This window comes from Coregonus lavaretus (genome assembly GCF_964263955.1).
Source record: "Coregonus lavaretus genome assembly, chromosome: 30".
NCBI lineage: Eukaryota > Metazoa > Chordata > Actinopteri > Salmoniformes > Salmonidae > Coregonus > Coregonus lavaretus.
The window spans coordinates 34,321,353-34,346,062 of NC_140017.1; the positions used below are offsets into that span (position 1 = coordinate 34,321,353).

Sequence of the window (24,710 nt, forward strand, 5' to 3'; positions counted from 1 at the left end):
TTCACCTAATCGGCTTGGGGATTAGAACCAGCGACCTTTCGGTTACTGGTACAACGCTACCTGCCGCCCCAAGGAGTGATAGCCTTCCTTCTTCAAGATCCCTTTTACCCTGTACAAATCTCCCACTTTACCACCCCCAAAGCACCCCCAGACCATCACATTGCCTCCACCATCCTTGACAGACGGCATCAAGCACTCTTCCAGCATCTTTTCATTTGGTCTGCGTCTCACAAATGTTCTTCTTTGTGATGCGAACACCTCAAACTTCGATTTGTCAGTCCATAACACTTTTTTCCAATCTTCCTCTGTCCAGTGTCTGTGTTCTTTTGCCCATCTTAATCTTTTCTTTTTATTGGCTAGTCTGAGATATGGCTTTTTCTTTGCAACTCTGCCTAGAAGTTCAGCATCCCGGAGTCGCCTCTTCACTGTTGACGTTGAGACTGGTGTTTTGCGGGTACTATTTAATGAAGCTGCCAGTTAAGGACCTGTGAGGCGTCTGTTTCTCAAACTAGACGCTAATGTATTGGTCCTCTTGCTCAGTTGTGCACCGGGTCCTCCCAGTCCTCTTTCTATTCTGGTTAGAGGCAGTTTGCGCTGTTCTGTGAAGGGAGTAGTACACAGCGTTGTACGAGATCTTCAGTTTCTTGGCAATTTCTCGAATGGAATAGCCTTCATTTCTCAGAACAAGAATAGACTGATGAGTTTCAGAAGAAAGTTATTTGTTTCTGGCCATTTTGATCCTGTAATCGAACCCACAATTGCTGATGCTCCAGATACTCAACTAGTCTCAAGAAGGCCAGTTTTATTGCTTCTTTAATCAGTACAACAGTTTTCAGCTGTGCTAACATAATTGCAAAAGGGTTTTCTAATGATCAATTAGCCTTTTAAAATGATAAACTTGGATTAGCAAACACAACGTGACATTGGAACACAGGACTGATGGTTGCTGATAATGGGCCTCTGTACGCCTATGTAGATATTCCATTAAAAAACTGCATCAATAGCCATTTAGACCTTGAACAATGTCTACGCTGTATTTCTGATCAATTTGATGTTATTTTAATGGACAAATAAATTGCTTTTCTTTCTAAAACAAGGACATTTCTAAGTGACCCCAAACGTTTGAAAGGTAGTGTACATAGATACACATACACATATACACTACCAGTCAAAAGTTTGGACACACCTACTCATTCAAGGGTTTTTCTTTATTTTACTTCGTATAATAATAGTGAAGACATCAAAACTATGAAACAACACATATGGAATCATGTAGTAACCAAAAAAGTGTTCAACAAATCAAAATATATTTTATATTTGAGATTCTTCCAATAGCCACCCTTTGCCTTGATGATGGCTTTGCACACGCTTGGCATTCTCTCAACCAGCTTCATGAGGTAGTCACCTGGAATGCATTTCAATTAACAGGTGTGCCATCTTAAACGTTAATTTGTGGAATTTCTTTCCTTCTTAATGCGTTTGAGCCAATCAGTTGTGTTGTGACAAGGTATACAGTTGTGTTGTGACAAGGTATACAGAAGATAGCCCTATTTGGTAAAAGACCAAGTCCATATTATGGCAAGAACAGCTCAAATAAGCAAAGAGAAACGACAGTCCATCATTACTTTAAGACATGAAGGTCAGTCAATACGGAAAATGTCAAGAACTTTGAACGTTTCTTCAAGTGCAGTCGCAAAACCATCAAGCGCTATGATGAAACTGGCTCTCGTGAGGACCGCAACAGGAATGGAAGTTAATTAGAGTTACCAGCCTCAGAAATTGCAGCCCAAGAAATGCTTTACAGAGCTTTACAGAGTTCAGTAACAGACACATCTCAACATCAACTGTTCAGAGGAGACTGTGTGAAATCAGGCCTTCACGGTCGAATTGCTGCAAAGAAACCACTACTAAAGGACACAAATAAGAAGAAGAGACTTGCTTGGGGCAAGACACATGAGCAATGGACATTAGACCGGTGGAAATGTGTCCTATGGTCTGGAATCCAAATTTGAGATTTTAGGTTCCAACCGCCGTGTCTCTGTGAGACGCAGTGTGGGTGAACGGATGATCTCTGCATGAGTATTTCCCACCGTAAAGCATGGAGGAGGTGTTATGGTGTGGGGGTGCTTTGCTGGTGACACTATCATTTGTTTTTCAATAGGACAATGACCCAACACACCTCCAGGCTGTGTAAGGGCTATTTGACCAAGAAGGAGAGTGATAGAGTGCTGCATCAGATTACCTGGCCTCCACAATCCCCCGACCTCAACCCAATTGAGATGGTTTAGGATGAGTCGGCCCGCAGAGTGAAGGAAAAGCAGCCAACAAGTGCTCAGCATATGTGGGAACTCCTTCAAGACTGTTGGAAAACCATTCCAGGTGAAGCTGATTGAGAGAATGCCAAGAGTGTGCAAAGCTGTCATCAAGGCAAAGGGTGGCTATTTGAAGAATATAAAATATATTTATATTTGTTTAACACTTTTTTGGTTACTACAGGATTCCATACGTGTTATTTCATAGTTTTGATGTCTTCACTATTATTCTACAATGTAAAAAATAGTTTAAAAAAAATGTGTGTCCAAACTTTTGACTGGTACTGTACATATACTGTACACACAAACATATATTACTTTTTATGGCACACGAGACAGCTTTCTAATTCGCACCCATCTCAGTGAACTAATCCATTGCAGAGGCCGAGACTAATCCATTGCGGAGGCCGCGGGGATGGCACAGTCCAAAGAGAAGGGGAGTGTGGCTGCACAATGCACGTCTCTCTCCAGAATGTGCTCTCTCCCGCCAATTTGTGCACATTCATTGTTTCATAACTTAATTGTGTGAATTGTTTGCGTAGATTGTTAGTCTATCAATTCTCCATTACATATATCACCAGTAGTACATTTACTGTTAATTCCTATCATTTTAATCTACAATGTTTGTTTGGTTATGTTAATGTCTGTTAATGCATTCAATATAATATTATTCCAGTCTTTTACCGATCTCATTGTCGGAGTGGACACGTTGTTTGCAGAGCGCACAACCTATGCTACACTTGTGAGAAACAAGTTTTGGTTGATTTCATTCCATTTACGAGTTTTGTTAATTTAGTCATTGTCTTTTGTTTAGAGCGCTACTGTCAATGTTGAGTAATGATGCACACCTGATTACGCATAGAAGTTGGCCTATAGGCTACCAGGCCTGCGCGCAAATGTAGGCATATAAATGTGCCCATTTGGGGATCTGATAGTATTTCTGATTGGCTTAACGCGACACCACTAATGACCTGTGGAGCTTCTCAAAGTAATGTTTTCTTCACCTCATACAGCAAGCAAACAAAGTCTGTTTTTACAGCCTTTGAGAATGACATGTATTTGAACAATCTTTCCAGCTCTCTTCCTTTTGACAACCACTCAGCGGGAAAGGGAAAAATGTCATGCTCTGATCCAGTGGAAATATCATAAAATAGGCCTACCTGATTATTTCTTATCCCTTGCACAAATAGCATACAGCTGTGTCTGTCCCGAGTTCACTGGCAGTGGAAACTCTGAGGGTCCAGAATATTTTATACAATGTTGCATGTTTGCAAGCACTAGGTTCGGGCCGGACCCAAGTTGATAGTTGATACATTGTTTCAAGTTCATTGCAGACAGGCCATGTGTAGCCAATGTGATTTATAGGATATTTATTTTTATCAGGATATTTTCTACTTGGCTTTATGTAGGCTATTTTTACATAGTTGGCAATGGCAATAGAATCATTTTGATTAACCACATAACAATGATTTTGAGATACGAAGACGATATTATAAATGAAATGAAACTGTTCCACGTAATTGTGCATATGAAAACCATAACTGGCACGCAGATCGGTAAAAATGGTAAGATAAATTCGCATTCCACATGAGAACGTTTGCAGACTCCTCGTGTAGCCTATTACCGGCAAATTCAGTAGAGTAACGGCAGAATCTCTGAAAGTCAGTCTGAGCGTGTTAAGGTTTTTTCTTCTGGTTATACTGATCTCTGGCTCTCTCTTGAGTCATTTGTGTCTTATTTCATCAAACAGTGCGCTTATTAAAGCATCAGACAAGCTCAATGTATATATAGTTGATTTTATTAAAACACATAGGGTGTGACTATACAGTGGGGAGAACAAGTATTTGATACACTGCCGATTTTGCAGGTTTTCCTACTTACAAAGCATGTAGAGGTCTGTAATGTTTATCATAGGTACACTTCAACTGTGAGAGACGGAATCTAAAAATCACATTGTTAGATTTTTAAGTAATTAATTTGCATTTTATTGCATGACATTAGTATTTGATACATCAGAAAAGCAGAACTTAATATTTGGTACAGAAACCTTTGTTTGCAATTACAGAGATCATACGTTTCCTGTAGGTCTTGACCAGGTTTGCACACACTGCAGCAGGGATTTTGGCCCACTCCTCCATACAGACCTTCTCCAGATCCTTCAGGTTTTGGGGCTGTCGCTGGGCAATACGGACTTTCAGCTCCCTCCAAAGATTTTCTATTGGGTTCAGGTCTGGCTAGGCCACTCCAGGACCTTGAGATACTTCTTATGGAGCTACTCCTTAGTTGCCCTGGCTGTGTGTTTCGGGTCAGTGTCATGCTGGAAGACCCAGCCACGACCCATCTTCAATGCTCTTACTGAGGGAAGGAGGTTGTTGGCCAAGATCTCGCGATACATGGCCCCATCCATCCTCCCCTCAATACGGTGCAGTCGTCCTGTCCCCTTTGCAGAAAAGCATCCCCAAAGAATGATGTTTCCACCTCCATGCTTCACGGTTGGGATGGTGTTCTTGGGGTTGTACTCATCCTTCTTCTTCCTCCAAACACGGCGAGTGGAGTTTAGACCAAAAAGCTCTATTTTTGTCTCATCAGACCACATGACCTTCTCCCATTCCTCCTCTGGATCATCCAGATGGTCATTGGCAAACTTCAGACGGGCCTGGACATGCGCTAGCTTGAGCAGGGAGACCTTGCGTGCGCTGCAGGATTTTAATCCATGACGGCGTAGTGTGTTACTAATGGTTTTCTTTGAGACTGTGGTCCCAGCTCTCTTCAGGTCATTGACCAGGTCCTGCCGTGTAGTTCTGGGCTGATCCCTCACCTTCCTCATAATCATTGATGCCCCACGAGGTGAGATCTTGCATGGAGCCCCAGACCGAGGGTGATTGACCGTCATCTTGAACTTCTTCCATTTCCTAATAATTGCGCCAACAGTTGTTGCCTTCTCACCAAGCTGCTTGCCTATTGTCCTGTAGCCCATCCCAGCCTTGTGCAGGTCTACAATTTTATCCCTGATGTCCTTACACAGCTCTCTGGTCTTGGCCATTGTGGATAGGTTGGAGTCTGTTTGATTGAGTGTGTGGACAGGTGTCTTTTATACAGTTAACAGGTTCAAACAGGTGCAGTTAATACAGGTAATGAATGGAGAACAGGAGGGCTTCTTAATGAAAAACTAACAGGTCTGTGAGAGCCGGAATTCTTACTGGTTGGTAGGTGATCAAATACTTATGTCATGCAATAAAATACAAATTAATTACTTAAAAATCATACAATGTAATTTTCTGGATTTTTGTTTTAGATTGCATCTCTCACAGTTGAAGTGTACCTATGATAAAAATTACAGACCTCTACATGCTTTGTAAGTAGGAAAACCTGCAAAATCGGCAATGTATCAAATACTTGTTCTCCCCACTGTATATGGAAAAATACAAGTTTTAACATTTCTACCAATCGATTGGTCGAAAGAACAGACGACTTTCAGTCGACCAAGATTTTTCTTCGTCGGTGACAGCCCTAGTTTGGTCTAAAGTGTGTTTAACAACAGGGGTCAGTGACAGTGTTTGGTCTAAAGGAGGAGAAAGTGTGTTGCAACAGGAGTCTCATAGGTGTGTTGGAAGCAAGTGTGGCCAATATACAGGCAGCCTGCTGAGATGAGGCCAGTGTCTGTCTCTCTCTCTCACACACACACTCACTCACACACACACACACACACACCACCCCAGAGGAATAAAGCTGTGCGTGGTGTGATTAACCATGGGTCGACTCTGTGGAAGCAGAAGATTATGGGTTATGGCCACCTCAGGCAACCCCAGCCCATCTGACACCTAACGCTAAATCTCCCAGGTTGCTACCAGCCATAAACAGGCCAGGAAGTCATCCAATCCAAACACTTTAACCCACGCACCCCGCCTTGCCTCACGGCCCAAGCCACCAGATATCAAAAGGCATCTGCACCCCAGCGTGTGTGTGTTTGTGTGTGTGTGCGCGGGCGCGTCAGACCTTGGTTCAAATACATGTGTATTTGAGTATCTGGTATTTTAAAACTTTGTGTATTTGAGTATTTTCCAATACACAGCCTAAAACAAGTACTTTTATTTGAGTATTTGAATGGTTATTTGTAAAAACCAAATAGTCTGACAAATTGTATTTGACAGGATTTTCAAATACTTATTTCAAATACCTGGGTTAAATGTATGGGAGTGCATTTGAGTTAGTATATTTGAGTATTTAAAATACTTTCCAAGCGTATTCCCAAATACATTAAAATATTCAACTATCTGAACACTTACTTGTATGAACGTATTTGAAAGTAAATGAGATTTTTTAAATAGTATTTCAACCTAGGTCTGGTGTGTGTGTTTGTGTGTGACAGGCAGTGCCGGGCGAGAGCGGCAGCAAAGTGGAACACATTTGTGTGATGAGACTCCATACTTGCAAAGGCACTCACAAGGGTTTGATATTCTGGCATCGGTTTGCATTTTAAATCACAAACATAAAAACGCCAACCAAAAACTCACGACTTCTGTAAAATAAATGAATAGCAGCACTATAAAAAAATATCTGCATTAAGCCATAAACAAATGATATGCATATGAAAAATGTATCTTCTAAATATATTAACAAGGTATAGTTCCGAAATAGAACATTATAGGGCCATTGACAGACAACAAAGCTCTCTAGTCTATATCCTGCAGTGGCACTACCAAACTCTGACTCTTCCTGGCTGGCTGTGGAGTACAGTAGGAACTAAGAATACAGTGGGCTCTGCTTCCCCAGTCAATAACATCCACTTGTCATGGCCAGAGGCAAAAAAAGCGCAGGCCAAGCAGCTGGAAAACTTCAAAACTGTTTTCTTCTGGAGGTAGTGTGACGATCACAGAGCTTATAAATGAACGGTGATGATATGCCTGTGAGCCATCGCCACGTCGGGACATTTCCCTCCATTTCTCCCCACGCATTGTTTGGTACACGTTCTGTCTTAATAAAACACAATTTTCCACCACCATGCTAGGGTGGCTAATGCTACTCCTGTCCGTTTTGTTTACAGCGGTCAGACGGGTAAACAACAGACTGGTGCAACTTGATTGGCTGAACGATGTACGCAACGCACGGGAGTAGCATTAGTCACCCTAGCATGATGGTGGAAAATTGTGTTTTATTAAGACAGAATGCACATTTTCCCAGTTTTTTCCCCCGGCTGCACGCCATTAAAGCTAGTTAAGGAGGAAACCGTTGCCTTTGCAGCCTGAATGGAAGATGTTTTATGTACTTGCTGGTCACGGGGTGGGGTTAGGAGAGCATTGCCCGCTACGCTACCTGCGTTAGGACGCTAAAGACCAGACGACGCATACTTTGGCGAACCTTGGGGCTGATTTCTTGCTATCGCTACTCTCATCAAATATTATGCTTTGTATTATATAAGAACACAAAACACAAGAGTCTGGTTATCATATCATTTATTTAGAAATGTTTAGCATTGTTTTGTCTTTGTTTGGTATCGCCAACCTGGCTACTTACTACAGCTATTGCACTGGCTTCTTAGGTGAGCCCGCACCGGTCATGTTCGCAATTTTAGCCACATATTGCGCACCTCTAGTTTATTGGTTTCTTCCGCTTCAGGATGTTTTGAAAGGTTTATTGTAAATGCTAATGTTGATGCTAATTATGCCTTTGTTTTCATTAGCGAGTTTAGTAGTGGCCATTTCAGCTCCCTCCAAATATTTTCTATTGGGTTCAGGTCTGGAGACTGGCTAGGCCACTCCAGGACCTTGAGATGCTTCTTACGGAGCCACTCCTTAGTTGCCCTGGCTGTGTGTTTCGGGTCGTTGTCATGCTGGAAGACCCAGCCACGACCCATCTTCAATGCTCTTACTGAGGGAAGGAGGTTGTTGGCAAAGATCTCGCGATACATGGCCCCATCCATCCTCCCCTCAATACGGTGCAGTCGTCCTGTCCCCTTTGCAGAAAAGCATCCCCAAAGAATGATGTTTCCACCTCCATGCTTCACGGTTGGGATGGTGTTCTTGGGGTTGTACTCATCCTTCTTCTTCCTCCAAACATGGTGAGTGGAGTTTAGACCAAAAAGCTATATTTTTGTCTCATCAGACCACATGACCTTCTCCCATTCCTCCTCTGGATCATCCAGATGGTCACTGGCAAACTTCAGATGGGCCTGGACATGCGCTGGCTTGAGCAGGGGGACCTTGCGTGCGCTACAGGATTTTAATCCATGACGGTGTAGTGTGTTACTAATGGTTTTCTTTGAGACTGTGGTCCCAGCTCTCTTCAGGTCATTGACCAGGTCCTGCCGTGTAGTTCTGGGCTGATCCCTCACCTTCCTCATGATCATTGATGCCCCACGAGGTGAGATCTTGCATGGAGCCCCAGACCGAGGGTGATTGACCGTCATCTTGAACTTCTTCCATTTTCTAATAATTGAGCCAACAGTTGTTGCCTTCTCAACAAGCTGCTTGCCTATTGTCCTGTAGCCCATCCCAGCCTTGTGCAGGTCTACAATTTTATCCCTGATGTCCTTACACAGCTCTCTGGTCTTGGCCATTGTGGAGAGGTTGGAGTCTGTTTCATTGAGTGTGTGGACAGGTGTCTTTTATACAGGCAACGAGTTCAAACAGGTTCAGTTAATACAGGTAATGAGTGGAGAACAGGAGGGCTTCTTAAAGAAAAACTAACAGGTCTGTGAGAGCCGGAATTCTTACTGGTTGGTAGGTGATCAAATACTTATGTCATGCAATAAAATGCAAATTAATTACTTAAAAATCATACAATGTGATTTTCAGGATTTTTGTTTTAGATTCCGTCTCTCACAGTTGAAGTGTACCTATGATAAAAATGACAGACCTCTACATGCTTTGTAAGTAGGAAAACCTGCAAAATCGGCAGTGTATCAAATACTTGTTCTCCCCACTGTATACGTGTTTAGCAGATGTTATTGCGGGTATAGCGAAATGCTTGTGCTTCTAGCTCCGACAGTGCAGTAATATCTAACAGGTAATATCTAACAATTTCACAACATATACCCAATACACACAAATCTAGTAAGGAATGGAATTTAAGAATATATACATGGACAAGCAACGACAGAGCGGCATGGACTAAGATACAGTAGAATATTATAGAATACAGTATATACATATGAGATGAGTAGAGCAAGATATGTAAACATTATTCAAGTGACTAGTGTTACATTTCTTAAAATGGCCAGTGATTTCAATATGCAGCAATAGCCTCTAGTGATGGCTATTTAACAGTCTGATGGCCTTGAGATAGAAGCTGTTTTTTATTCTCTCGGTCCCAGCTTTGATGCACCTGTACTGACCTTGCCTTCTGGATGATAGCGGGGTGAACAGGCAGTGGCTCGGGTGGTTGATGTCCTTGATTATCTTTTTGGCCTTCCTGTGACATCGGGTGCTGTAGGTGTCTTGGAGGGCGGGTAGTTTGCCCCCGGTAATGCGTTCGGCAAACCGCACCACCCTCTGGAGAGCCCTGCGGTTGCGGGCGGTGCAGTTGCCGTACCAGGTGGTGATACAGCCCGACAGGATGCTCTCAATTGTGCATCTGTAAAAGTTTGTGAGGGTTTTAGGTGCCAAGCCAAATGTTTTCAGCCTCCTGAGGTTAAAGAGGCTCTGTTGCGCCTTCTTCACCACACTGTCTGCGTAGGTGGACCATTTCAGTTTGTCAGTGATGTGTACGCCAAAGAACTTGAAGCTTTCCACCTTCTCCACTGTGGTCCCGTCGATGTGGATAGGGGGGTGCACCCTCTGCTGTTTCCTGAAGTCCATGATCATCTCCTTTGTTTTGTTGACATTGAGTGAGATGTTATTTTCCTGGCACCACACTCCCAGAGCCCTCACCTCCTGCCTGTAGGCAGTCTCGTCATTGTTGGTAATCAAGCCTACTACTATTGTGTCGTCTGCAAACTTAATGATTGAGTTGGAGGCGTGCTTGGCCTGTTCTGAAAGGCCCCAGAGTCTGCAACACCACTAAGCAAGGGGCACCACCAAGCAAGCGGCACCATGAAGACCAAGGAGCTCTCCAAACAGGTCAGGGAAACAGTTGTGGAAAAAATGTATCTGAAACATTGAACATCCCACGGAGCACCATTAAATCCATTATTAAAAAATGATTAGAATATGGCACCACATAAAAAACCTGCCAAGAGAGGACCGCCCACCAAAACTAACGGACCAGGCAAGGAGGGCATTAATCAGAGAGGCAACAAAGAGACCAAAGATAACCCTGAAGGAGCTGCAAAGCTCCACAGCGGAGATTGGAGTATCTGTCCATAGGACCACTTTAAGCCGTACACTCCACAGAGCTGGGCTTTACAGAAGAGTGGCCAGAAAAAAGCCATTGCTTAAAGAAAAAAATAAGCAAACATGTTTGGTGTTCGCCAAAAGCCATGTGGGAGACTTCCCAAACATATGGAAGAAGGTACTCTGGTCAGATGAGACTAAAATTGAGCTTTTTGGCCATCAAGAAAAACGCTATATCTGGTGCAAACCCAACACCTCTCATCACCCCAACACCTCTCATCATCCATCGGCAGGGACTGGGAAACTGGTCAGAATTGAAGGAATGATGGATGGCGCTAAATACAGGGACATTCTTGAGGGAAACCTGTTTCAGTCTTCCAGAGATTTGAGACTGGGACGGAGGTTCACCTTCCAGCAGGACAATGACCCTAAGCATACTGCTAAAGCAACACTCGAGTGGTTTAAACATTTCAATGTCTTGGAATGGCCTAGTCAAAGCCCAGACCTCAATCCAATTGAGAATCTGTGGTATGACTTAAAGATTGCTGTACACCAGCGGAACCCATCCAACTTGAAGGAGCTGGAGAAGTTTTGCCTTGAAGAATGGGCAAAAATCCCAGTGGCTAGATGTGCCAAGTTTATAGAGACATACCCAAAGAGACTTGCAGCTGTAATTGCTGCAAAAGGTGGCTCTACAAAGTATTGACTTTGGGGGGGTGAATAGTTATGCACGCTCAAGTTCTGTTTTTTTGTCTTATTTCTTGTTTGTTTCACAAAAAAAATTATTTTGCATCTTCAAAGTGGTAGGTATGTTGTGTAAATCAAATGATACAAACCCCCCAAAAAATCAATTTTAATTCCAGGATGTAAGGCAACAAAATAGGAATACTTTCGCAAGCCACTGTATAGGCTACATTGAGGTTTTTCGTTCATTATATTAGGCTATCTGGCATTAGCGCATAAGCCTAAGCTTGGGCCTAACTGTCCGCCTACCAAATTGCCTACACGCAAAATGCTTTTGGGAAGGGGCAGAAAAAGTGAACGTCTATCCATGGAGGCAAAAAGGACAATGTTGCCGTTTAATTCAATGAGAGAAAAGCTGCGAAATGGAGAGTTGAAAATAAAGCGGCCAGAAATATTTAGTGAGGCATCTTGAGAGAATGCAAATGAGCAGTTAGACACCATCTGTAGCATCATAAAAGTTGATAGTGGGCTATTTCAACCACATAAAATGTGCCTCCAGTCAGGAACATGTTGGGTCGTCTTCCCAGCTTTCTATTTCCTTACAAGCAGTCGATGTGATCTATCAATTCAATTGAAGGGCTTTATTGGCATGCGAAACGTATGTTAACATTGCCAAAGCAAGTGAAGTAGATAGTAAACAAAAGTGAAATAAATCCTCCCTCTCTCTCTCTCGCACTCTCTCGCTCTCTCTCTCTCTCAACCCCCCCCCCCCCCCCCACCACACACTACCAGAGGGAAAGCCATGAAAGACGTTCTCCTCCCAGTTCTGACAACAGACAAGGCCCACTGGCAGCAACCCGGCGGAGGGGAAGAAAGGACAGGGCGTATAGGCAATTAAGGAAAGAGAGGTGGCAATGGTGTAAGTCCTTACTAGCCAGGAGCCCAAGAGGATGGAGAATAGCAAGTCATACTGTGAGGACAGCAACTCATACTATGAGGACAGCAACTCATACTATGAGGACAGCAACTCATACTGTGAGGACAGCAACTCATACTATGAGGACAGCAACTCATACTGTGAGGACAGCAACTCATACTGTGAGGACAGCAACTCATACTATGAGGACAGCAACTCATACTGTGAGGACAGCAACTCATACTATGAGGACGGGGGGGAATGAGGGGGGACGGGGGGGGGGGGGGGGGGGGGACGGGGTCTGGCTGGCACTTGATGAAGCTGCGTTTATCAAACATGAGGGATAATGAAATTTGCAGTCATCAATCACCTGAAAGCTGTAACGCTAGTCCCCCCTCAATCTAATTACATTTGGGCCTGTTGATTAATTAAATGAGACCCAAACAAATCAAATCAAATCAAATCAAATCAAATTTTATTGGTCACATGCGCCGAATACAACAGGTGCAGACATTACAGTGAAATGCTTACTTACAGCCCTTAACCAACAGTGCATTTATTTTAAACAAAAAAGTAAGAATAAAACAACAACAAAAAAGTGTTGAGAAAAAAAAAAAGAGCAGAAGTAAAAAATAAAGTGACAGTAGGGAGGCTATATATACACAATAGAATAAAGTGACAGTAGGGAGGCTATATATACAGGGGGGTACCGTTGCATAGTCAATGTGCGGGGGCACCGGCTAGTTGAGGTAATATGTACATGTGGGTAGAGTTAAAGTGACTATGCATAAATACTTAACAGAGTAGCAGCAGCGTAAAAAGGATGGGGTGGGGGGGCAGTGCAAATAGTCCGGGTAGCCATGATTAGCTGTTCAGGAGTCTTATGGCTTGGGGGTAGAAGCTGTTGAGAAGTCTTTTGGACCTAGACTTGGCACTCCGGTACCGCTTGCCGTGCGGTAGCAGAGAGAACAGTCTATGACTAGGGTGACTGGAGTCTTTGACAATTTTGAGGGCCTTCCTCTGACACCGCCTGGTATAGAGGTCCTGGATGGCAGGGAGCTTTGCCCCAGTGATGTACTGGGCCGTACGCACTACCCTCTGTAGTGCCTTGCGGTCAGAGGCCAAGCAGTTGCCATACCAGGCGGTGATGCAACCAGTCAGGATGCTCTCGATGGTGCAGCTGTAGAATTTTTTGAGGATCTGAGGACCCATGCCAAATCTTTTTAGTCTCCTGAGGGGGAATAGGCTTTGTCGTGCCCTCTTCACGACTGTCTTGGTGTGTTTGGACCATGATAGTTCGTTGGTGATGTGGACACCAAGGAACTTGAAGCTCTCAACCTGTTCCACTACAGCCCCGTCGATGAGAATGGGGGCGTGCTCAGTCCTCTTTTTTTTCCTGTAGTCCACAATCATCTCCTTTGTCTTGGTCACGTTGAGGGAGAGGTTGTTGTCCTGGCACCACACGGCCAGATCTCTGACCTCCTCCCTATAGGCTGTCTCATCGTTGTCGGTGATCAGGCCTACCACTGTTGTGTCGTCGGCAAACTTAATGATGGTGTTGGAGTCGTGCCTGGCCATGCAGTCATGGGTGAACAGAGAGTACAGGAGGGGACTGAGCACGCACCCCTGAGGGGCCCCCGTGTTGAGGATCAGTGTGGCAGATGTGTTGTTACCTACCCTTACCACCTGGGGGCGGCCCGTCAGGAAGTCCAGGATCCAGTTGCAGAGGGAGGTGTTTAGTCCCAGGATCCTTAGCTTAGTGATGAGCTTTGAGGGCACTATGGTGTTGAATGCTGAGCTGTAGTCAATGAATAGCATTCTCACGTAGGTGTTCCTCTTGTCCAGGTGGGAAAGGGCAGTGTGGAGTGCGATAGAGATTGCATCATCTGTGGATCTGTTGGGGCGGTATGCAAATTGGAGTGGGTCTAGGGTTTCTGGGATTATGCTGTTGATGTGAGCCATGACCAGTCTTTCAAAGCACTTCATGGCTACAGACGTCAGTGCCACGGGTCGGTAGTCATTTAGGCAGGTTATCTTAGAGTTCTTGGGCACGGGGACTATGGTGGTCTGCTTGAAACATGTTGGTATTACAGACTCAGTCAGGGACATGTTGAAAATGTCAGTGAAGACACTTGCCAGTTGGTCAGCACATGCTCGGAGTACACGTCCTGGTAATCCGTCTGGCCCTGCGGCCTTGTGAATGTTGACCTGCTTAAAAGTCTTACTCACATCGGCTACGGAGAGCGTGATCACATAGTCGTCCGGAACAGCTGGTGCTCTCATGCATGCTTCAGTGTTGCTTGCCTCGAAGCGAGCATAGAAGTGGTTTAGCTCGTCTGGTAGGCTTGTGTCACTGGGCAGCTCGCGGCTGTGCTTCCCTTTGTAGTCTGTAATAGTTTTCAAGCCCTGCCACATCCGACGAGCGTCAGAGCCAGTGTAGTATGATTCAATCTTAGACCTGTATTGACTCTTTGCCTGTTTGATGGTTCGTCGGAGGTCATAGCGGGATTTCTTATAAGCGTCCGGGTTAGAGTCCCGTTCCTTGAAAGCGGCAGCTCTACCCTTTAGCTCAGTGCGGATGTTTCCTGTAATCCATGGCTTCTGGTTGGGGTATGTACGTACGGTCACTGTGGGGACGACATCATCGATGCACTTATTGATGAAGCCAGTGACTGATGTGGTGTACTCCTCAATGCTGTCTGAAGAATCCCTGAACATGTTCCAGTCTGTGCTAGCAAAACAGTCCTGTAGCTTAGCATCTGCGTCATCTGACCACTTTTTTATTAGCCGAGTCACTGGTGCTTCCTGCTTCAGTTTTTGCTTATAAGCAGGAATCAGGAGGATAGAGTTATGGTCAGATTTGCCAAATGGAGGGCGAGGGAGAGCTTTGTATGCGTCTCTGTGTGTGGAGTAAAGGTGGTCTAGAGTTTTTTCCCCTCTGGTTGCACATTTAACATGCTGGTAGAAATGAGGTAGAACGGATTTAAGTTTCCCTGCATTAAAGTCCCCTGCTACTAGGAGCGCTGCATCTGGATGAGCGTTTTCCTGTTGATTAATGGCCTTGTACAACTCATTCAGTGCAATCTTAATGCCAGCATTGGTTTGTGGTGGTAAATAGACAGCTATGAAAAGTATAGATGAAAACTCTCTTGGTAAATAGTGTGGTCTACAGCTTATCACAGCTTATCATAAGATACTGACCGCGCAGCAAAGATCTCTGTCGGGACCACTGGTCTTCTATATTACTGTATGTATGGCCCAGCCCAGTGTAAAATGCCCAGATGAGGTATGCTATGGTGAAGCCCATGGTGAGGTTTGTCACTCGGGGAGTGAGAAAGAAGAAATGTACTTTAATTGTTCAATTTCACTTACCGGTATGTCAACTGAGCCAGGATCACAGTCAAACGGATTGGGAAGTAGTTCCCAAAGTGCTCTTCCAAGCGTTGGAGGTGAGCAGTCATCACTCGTGTGGGACACTTAGAGTGCAGAGGCCTGCCCGCCGTTCCGCCATAGATGGGGATCTATCTGAGCAATCCCATCTGTGCAAAAGCCCACCATTCGATCCCATGGAATCTGTTTTTCGTCAATATAGCCATGGCGCACACTGAACATCACCTGTGCAGTTTCATGCTTGGGAATCATGAGACAGAACAATATGTCCTCGTGAATATCATCTCCCCACATGCATGGGCATCTCGGCCCTCACAGCTAACATCCATTTGGAGAGCATAAGCTGGGGAGTTTTGGAGTCGTTCAGTCACAGTTTCCTCTTGATTGCTAGCAATAGCATACATTATTTGTTTAACAGTGTTATCTGACAAAGGTATTGATGTGAGTTTCTGTGCCTCTGCGTCCCCACACATTGTTTCACCATATCAATTGCGGGCGGTAATATCAACGTTTCTGCAATAGTGTGTGGTTTCATAGCGTAGCGGGCCTAGTCATTCACTGTGGGAATGATTCAAGTGCAACGGTCAAGTGCGGCCTTTTCCCATGATCTAAGGGCGCTCTCTGGTTGAATTTTGTCTTTTAGATTGTAATAATTTTAGTTTAGATTTTGAAGGTTAAACACATTACAATGATTTTGAGATACAAAAAATATATTATAATATATCAGTATACCAGTAATACCGATAGCCTAATATAAATGGGCCATGTGAGAATCTCTGGTAATGTAACCTGTTTCTTAGGTTATTTTTGCACATTTTGATATTGCCTATATGGCGCAAAATTGCTGGGACTGACCATGACCCCCAGGCGTTCCATGAACGCTTTCCATACGCGTGAGGGACACGTGAACTGAGGGACACGATCTGACACAATGTCCTCCGGGATCCCGTAGTGCCGGAAGACGTGCGTAAAAAGAGCCTCCGCAGTTTGCATGGCCGACGGGAGCCCAGGCAGAGGAAGGAGGCGACAGCTGTCAAGTGAGCTGCGTCACATACCCCTAAAATAACATTGCGGGACTGCGGTTGGGTTCGGGACAAGTTCTTGCAGTAGCGGGTGGGAGTCAGACAGAAAGCCACCAGGAGCGGGCGGGGTGCGTCTGCCGGTGCGGGATGAATAAATCAGTCCAGCGCAGACCTCTGAAGCAATACACATAACTGACATATCACAGACACACTACATCCATACTAGGCTTGGACCATATACCACATACCGGGGTATTTGAAAATAGCCATGGGATGGTTTATCAATACCGTTGAAACTATTTCTTTGACGTTTTTAAATAAAATTTGAATATTTGTAGCTACAGATCGCGTTCTTCATTTCACCTGTCACATTATGAAAATGTGAATAGCAGTTTTTTGTTACTTGTATAACATTATGAGCTGGGATGTCAGTCCTGCAAATATTTTGTCAGAGACTGCATAATATTTTCGCATTGCACTTGTTAGCATTTAGCTAGCATTCGCTATGGGATTCTTCATGTAATTGTTAGCATTGCTAACCTTCGGATTAAAGAGGCTCAATGGGGTTTGACAATAGCGCCCCTGTGTTTAGTGCCGGTATTACCGAATATCCCAGGATGGCACAAGGTCAGTATGAAGGTAGGACAATCTGGACACCGCCCAAGCATAGTGGAGACAGCGCATAATACTCTCACACACGCAAATCATAATCAAACATGATGTAACCACACACACAGATTACACAGTCGAACATTGAACACAAACACACAGTACACATCCACACACGCAAATCATAACACAAACATGATGTAAACACACACACAGATTACACAGTCAAACACAATACCTTCACCATGTCAGCACCGCTCCATACTACTGAGATGGCCGCCCTAGCCTCTCTGTATTCTACAGAATCAGAGAAAGCTTTTACTCGGAGGCAGAGCAGGTCAATTTGTTTCTAGCTCTCTTTACAACGGGCTCGTTTAAAGGCCAGCCACCCAGACCGAATCCACTAACAGACACCGTGTCCCGGAGCATTATGGAAATGGATTAGTTCTCTCTATCTCTCTCGCTCGCCCCCCAGTAAGCTATACACCATGTTCCTGTTTATGTGATAGGGCTTACCATGCGTTATGAGGAAGGTTAAGGGTTATGCTCCCTTTGATGTCGTCACCAAAGTGGAGGTAGCCCAGCGTTGCCAAGACAACATAGAGGACGATGGTGATGCCCATCCCGATGTTCAGAGCCACGGGGAACCGCTTCGGTTCCTTCATCTGGTTCTCTAGAGGAAGAACCTTCCGCACACACACACAGGGAGAGCAAATTGTCAGGAATGCTGTATAATAAAAGCAATACAAGACAAATACATTACCATCTTGAATAAAAGGATGGAAACAGTGCCCCGAAAAACAAAGTATTGAGATCTGAAAAAGCCATGAAAAGATGAAAAGCATCAGTCTTCTACTGAATAACAAACTCTTGGCATAGAGAACGATAATGGAGCAGTCAGGAGGACTAGTCTCTGATTACAATATACATGGTGACCTACATTAGCCCCAGACGTTTACCAAGTTCTCCATTTTGAGCGGGATCAGAATTTTGCTGTGGATGAGGATCGTTGGATGCTGGGTGAGTGGGAGGGTGGGGGTTGGATGTTTGAGGTGTTGCCGTTTGGCTAGTACCCTGTGGGGATGCTGCATGGTGGGTGGCAGGGAACATTATCACTGCTAAGTACCACACACTGACTGAGGAATTGCTCTCCGCTCTCTGCCCCGGGAACGCCTCTCGATCTGGGCAGAGGAATTAATGATCGCCATTCATCACCAAACATCCACATAAAGAAACAGTGGTATAATGAGATCCCCAGACACTCGCACCTTTCTCTTTCTTTCATTCCCTCTCTCTCTCTCCCCCCTCCCTCTCTTCTCCTCCTTACCTCGAGAAAATATGGATGCTTTCTAATTGGGGTAAACAACAGTTTAATTTGAACAGGTTTAAACCTGGCTGTCAAAGTCACATACATATTCAAAGAACAGATGTATTTTTTTTTCCTATCTTCGCTTGTTCCTTAGTTGTTTTTTTCCCCTTCCCTTCTTTGCTGTGACTGATCAGTTCTTAACAAGGGCTTGTTACCTCTCCTCCTGATGCGACTGATGTGTTTTCTGACTGCTGTTTGATTTGGTGATTCACGAGGGATGGGGAACACTTCAACGACCTGGACTCTGATGCACTGATTATACATACAAAACGCTATTAGACTGTAAGGTATGAAAGCACACAGCCAACAGGAACATAGCTTTCTGTGTCAGAGTAAGTGGATACATTAAGCCACAATATAAAGTTGGAAAGGGCTTCTCCTGTTTGGCTACCTGTCCAAGAACCTTGCCTCACTCACAACAAAACGTCTCAAAGACACATTGCTTTCAAACCACATTAACTCCGTAACAGGGCCAGCCAGCCAAGACTCCAACAGTGAGGGAGTTGCTTCAGAGCCAGAGAAGTAACATGCCAAAACTCCACCGATCTAAGAGACCAAAGCCACCGTGCCATGAGCCTCCGCCTTCTTACCGCCACATCAAGCAGGGTGTGTGAGACGGCAGCATTGGGCAGACAGCCAGTCTGCATTGAGCTGAGAACAACAGGTGGTTCAGTTAACAAGCTAATAACACTGACCTCTCAGCCTGGGGCACAGCCCACTACTGAGAGAAGAGCAGCAACATACAGAGAGAGAGAGATGGAGGAGAGGAGGAGAAACAGAGACAGGAAGAGACTGAGGATTGGAGACGGGGAAGAGAGGGGGGAGAGGGATGGGATAGATAGATGGAGAGAGAAAGAGAGAGAGAAGAAAGGGAGAGAAGATAACAAAGAAGTAGAGACTGAGCAGAGAGGAGCATGCAAATGAGAAACAGAAATAGAAAAGAGAGAGAGAGAGAGAGAGAGATCGAGAGATCGAGAGAAAGTGAGAAGTGAGAGAGAAAGAGAGAAAGAGTGAGAGAGAGAAAGAGAGACAAAGTGAGAGAGAGAGAAAGTGAGAGAAAGAGAGAGATCGAGAGAAAGAGAGAGCGAGAGAAAGAGAGAGAGAAAGAGAGAGACAGAGAGCAAGAGAAAGAGAGAGAAAGAGAGAGCGAGAGAAAGAGAGAGAGAAAGAAAGAGAAAGAGAGCGAGAGAAAGAGGAGAGAGTGAGAGAGAAAGAGAGAGAGAAAGACAGCGAGCAAGAGAGCGAGAGAGCAAGAATGAGAGCGAGAGCGGCTGGTGGAAAGAGAGAAAATGAAAGCAAGAACATTGAGACAAGGTCAGATATTGAAAGACAAAAAAGATTGAATGAGGAGACTAAACTATTTGAAGTTTATGAAAGTGATAATCATCATTAATCCCCCCAAATATGTGTTCTTGACCGTGAAGATCAAAGTGAGAAGTAATTTATTTCTCAAGGTGTCCGTCCGACACAACACTGTCTGAGGTTGAATCACGTTCATCAGCCCCCCTCTCCCCTTCGGTTAGACATGCTCTCTTGCTCGCCACTACCTTAGCACTCGAACAGCTAATATGCAGTCACACATAATAACTCTAAAGAACAGCCTCTCGCTCGCTCTTGGCTGCAGTCATTACGACAGTTCTCCTTCGTTGATCTAGCCAACTAATTTGTCCTCAATCAAAGGTTAATTGACAGCAATTTAGTATTAAGGCAATGAAGAGGGCAATATGGGATTGTCAGTGGGGAAGGGAGGCCTAGCCAGCTATTACCTCTCAGCCAATCGCCTGCCGCCAACAGCGCCTTGCAACAAATCATCTGGCAGGAGTAGCAGCCTTAAGGCAATCACCTGAGTCATTGTGTCGTCTTTCTCTCACCACAGCAACCCAACGGCCATTTTGTGTGCAGGCCAAAAGGTTGAGAACTCAACTAACTACTGCTGACCTCTGGTTGGCCACAATCCCCTTGTAATGAGAGAAGAGGTCAAAAGTCCATGCTACCAATGAGACACGGAACATGATTAATCGACATGATATTCCATCTGTATGATATTACATTACCCTAAGCAGATTCTCTCCACTATTAGTCTTGGGACAGAAGATAGCGCCAGACCTGCCCTGTCAGCCTGCTGTAGTCCTGGCCTGCTATAGTCCTGGCCTGCTATAGTCCTGGCCTACTATAGTCCTGGCCTGCTATAGTCCTGGCCTGCTATAGTCCTGGCCTGCTATAGTCCTGCTGTGTGTGGATCTGTTCATACATCACTCTGGACAGAGGCAGAGTGGGAAAAGAGAGTGACAGAGACAATGTGTGTGGGTGTAAATGGGAGATGTGTGTGGGTGTAAATAGGCATGCCATGAATGCGAGTTTTATTATGCATACAGTGCCTTGCAAAGTATTCATCCCCCTTAGCATTTTTCCTATTTTGTTGCATTACAACCTGTAATTTAAATAGATTTTTATTTGGATTTCATGCAATGGACATTCACAAAATAGTCCAAATTGGTGAAGTGAAATTTAAAAAAAATACTTGTTTCAAAACATTCTAAAAAATAAATAACGGAAAAGTGGTGCCTGCATATGTATTCACCCCCTTTGCTATTAAGCCCCTAAATAAGATCTGGTGCAACCAATTACCTTCAGAAGAAGTCACATAATTAGTTAAATAAAGTCCACCAGTGTGCAATCTAAGTGTCACATGATCTGTCACATGATCTCAGTATATATACACAGACCTGTTCTGAAAGGCCCCAGAGTCTGCAACACCACTAAGCAAGGGGTACAGATCGGGATTGGGTTATAAAAAAATATCAGAAACTTTGAACATCCCATGGAGCACCATTAAATCCATTATTAAAAAATGGAAAGAATATGGCACAACAACACAACAACAAACCTGCCAAAAGAGGGCTGCCCAGCAAAACTCACGGACCAGGCAAGGATGGCATTAATCAGAGAGGCAACAAAGAGACCAAAGATAACCCTGAAGGAGCTGCAAAGCTCCACAGCGGAGATTGGCGTATCTGTCCATAGGACCACTTTAAGCCGTACACTCCACAGAGCTGGGCTTTACGGAAGAGTGGGCAGAAAAAAGCCACTGCTTAAAGAAAAAAATAAGCAAACACGTTTGGTGTTCGCCAAAAGGCATGTGGGAGACTCCCCAAACATATGGAAGAAGGTACTCTGGACAGATGAGACTAAAATTGAGCTTTTTGGCCATCAAGGAAAACGCTATGTCTGGCGCAAACCCAACACCTCTCATCACCCCAGGAACACCATCCCCACAGTGAAGCATGGTGGTGGCAGCATCATGCTGTGGGGATGTTTTTCATTGGCAGGTACTGGGAAACTAGTCAGAATTGAAGGATGGCGCTAAATACAGGGGAATTCTTGAGGGAAACCTGTTTCAGTCTTCCAGAGATTTGAGACTGGGACGAGGTTCACCTTCCAGCAGGACAATGAACCTAAGCATACTGCTAAAGCAATGCTTGAGTGGTTTAAGGGGAAACATTTAAATATCTTGGAATGGCCTAGACCAGGGGTGTCAAACGTACGGCCCGCGGGCCGGATCAGGCCCGCAAACGGGTTTAATCCGGCCCGCGAGATGATTTAGAAATAAATAAAAAGATTTTATTTATTTTTTTAAGTATAAAAAGGCGCTGCAATTTTTCAATAAAATAAACTGCTGTTCCAATTGCGTCCACTGGATGGCGCAATAGCAATTGTGTTAAGCAAGCAAACTGTTTATACCGGGGCAGAGCAAGTAGGTCAAGCACGTGCAGCCAATGAGCTACTTTGTTTTGCCCGCGATATTTATTACGGCTTCTACTTTTAACATTATGTGCTTTGGCACCCTCATTGCCCCAATATGTCTCTGTCAAAAAAGAGAAAAGTGGACGCAGAGTGCAGAGTGTTCCAAGAAAAATGGTCATCCTATTTAATCACGGAATTGAATGGGAAAGCTGTATGTTTGGTGTGTTCAGAGCATGTTGCAGTGCTGAAAGAATATAACCTTTGTCGCCACTATGTGAGTCTTCATGCCGACAAATATGACAACTTTCAAGGACAGCGGAGATGAGAGAAGGTGAATGAACTGTTGGCGGGTCTGAAGAAACAGCAGTCTGTGTTTACTCACAGCCGAGACATCAGTGACGCTGCAGTGAAAGCTAGCTACCTCATTGCTAATGAAATCGCAGTGGCTTCAAAACCATTTAGTGAGGGTGAATTTGTAAAAACATGCATGATGAAGGCAGCGGAGATTGTGTGCCCTGAAAAGCGGCAGGCTTTTGCAAATATCAGCCTGACAAGAAACACAGTTGCAGACAGGATTTCCGATCTTTCAGTGGATTTGGACAGCCAGTTGAAGCAAAAAGTAAAGTCATTTATTGCGTTTTCGGTTGCAATTGATGAAAGCACGGACATTACAGATGTTGCACAACTGGCCATTTTTTCATCCGCGGAGTTGATGACACATTGACCGTCACCGAGGAGTTCGTGGAGTTGGTGCCGATGACAGATACAACGACAGCAGCTGATATTTTTACCGCACTCGTCGGCGCGCTGGACAGGGTCGGAGTGGACTGGTCCCGCGCTGTCAGCCTGGCTACAGATGGTGCGCTATCAATGATCGGGAAAAAAGCAGGCGTTGTGACAAAGTTCAGAGAGAAAGTGCAATCTGCAAATGGAGGACGTGATTTTTTGACTTTTCACTGTATTTTGCACCAGGAGGCTTTGTGTTGCAAGTCATTAAAGATGGATAACGTCATGAAGGTGGTCATCCAAACTGTTAATTTCATCCGATCCAGAAGCCTGAATCACCGTCAGTTTGACAGCCTTCTCAGAGAGAAAGACCACATCTATGGCCTGCCATACCACACTGAGGTAAGATGGTTAAGCCGAGGTGCTGTGCTGAGGCGTTTCTTTGATTTACGAGAAGAAATTGAACAGTTCATGGAAGAAAAGGGCAAACCAGTGTTAGAATTTCATTACGCAGAATGGATGCCGGACCTTGCATTTATGGTGGATGTTACAGAGCACCTGAATAACTTGAACAAACAGCTGCAAGCGCGCAACAAAGTTGTCACGCAGTATTATGACAGCATACGTTCTTTCAAGTTGAAGCTGTCATTGTGGGAGACGCAACTTGCCGGTGGTGATGCAGCTCACTTCCCCTGTCTGAAAAATGTGTGCGCGACCCAACATGTGGCAGACATGAAGCGGTTCAAAGATAAAATAACTGGACTGTTACGGGAGTTTGAGCAACGCTTTCAGATTTATGTTTATATGTTTTTATGTTGATGTGCTATTGTTTTTAATTGATTTTATTTTATTTGTATATTTAACCTATTCTTGACTCTGTGGTTCTTGCACTTGTTTGGGGAACAGGATTTCATTATTTTTATCTACATTTCTGCCTGAGAAATGACACCCTGATATAGTTCTGTGATCTGTGATATACTTCTGTGAATCACTGAGGCATTGTGTGTTTGTGTGTTCTTTGTCCTCAGAACTTTCAAATAACTTGAGGTGTTTTATGATTAATAGTGATGTTGTGCTTTTGGACACTGTCCTCAGGCTCCAGCTTTATGTTTATATGTTTTTATGTTGATGTGCTATTGTTTTTAATTGATTTTATTTTATTTGTATATTTAACCTATTCTTGACTCTGTGGTTCTTGCACTTGTTTGGGGAACAGGATTTCATTATTTTTATCTACATTTCTGCCTGAGAAATGACACCCTGATATAGTTCTGTGATCTGTGAAACAGTTCTGTTAATCACTGAGGCATTGTGTGTTTGTGTGTTCTTTTTCTTTAGAATTTTCAAATAAACTTGACGTGTTTTATGATTAATAGTGATGTTGTGCTTGTACTATTTTGGACACACTGTCCTCAGGCTCCAGCTTTATGTTGTATGTTGATCGTATTAAAACAAAGAAAACAATCTGAAGTTGTTGTTTTTAAGTTATATATACCATGATTTTTCCGGTCCGGCCCACTTGGGAATAGATTTTCCTCCATGTGGCCCCTGAGCTAAAATGAGTTTGACACCCCTGGCCTAGACCAAAGCCCAGACCTCAATCCAATTGAGAATCTGTGGTATGACTTAAAGATTGCTGTACACCAGCGGAACCCATCCAACTTGAAG

The 24,710-nt window shown here is 44.2% G+C and overlaps 1 protein-coding gene across 1 annotated transcript in view; it reads right to left on the reverse strand.

Annotated features, from left to right (window-relative positions):
* The window catches only part of LOC311106221 (neutral amino acid uniporter 4-like), a 164,382-nt gene that overhangs the window by 106,660 nt on the left and 33,012 nt on the right, over positions 1 to 24,710 (reverse strand). The window contains exon 9 of the mRNA XM_084148524.1: positions 17,720 to 17,889. Within this exon, the coding sequence (XP_084004650.1) occupies positions 17,720 to 17,889 (170 nt within the window). The remainder of the gene's footprint in view (positions 1 to 17,719; positions 17,890 to 24,710) is intronic.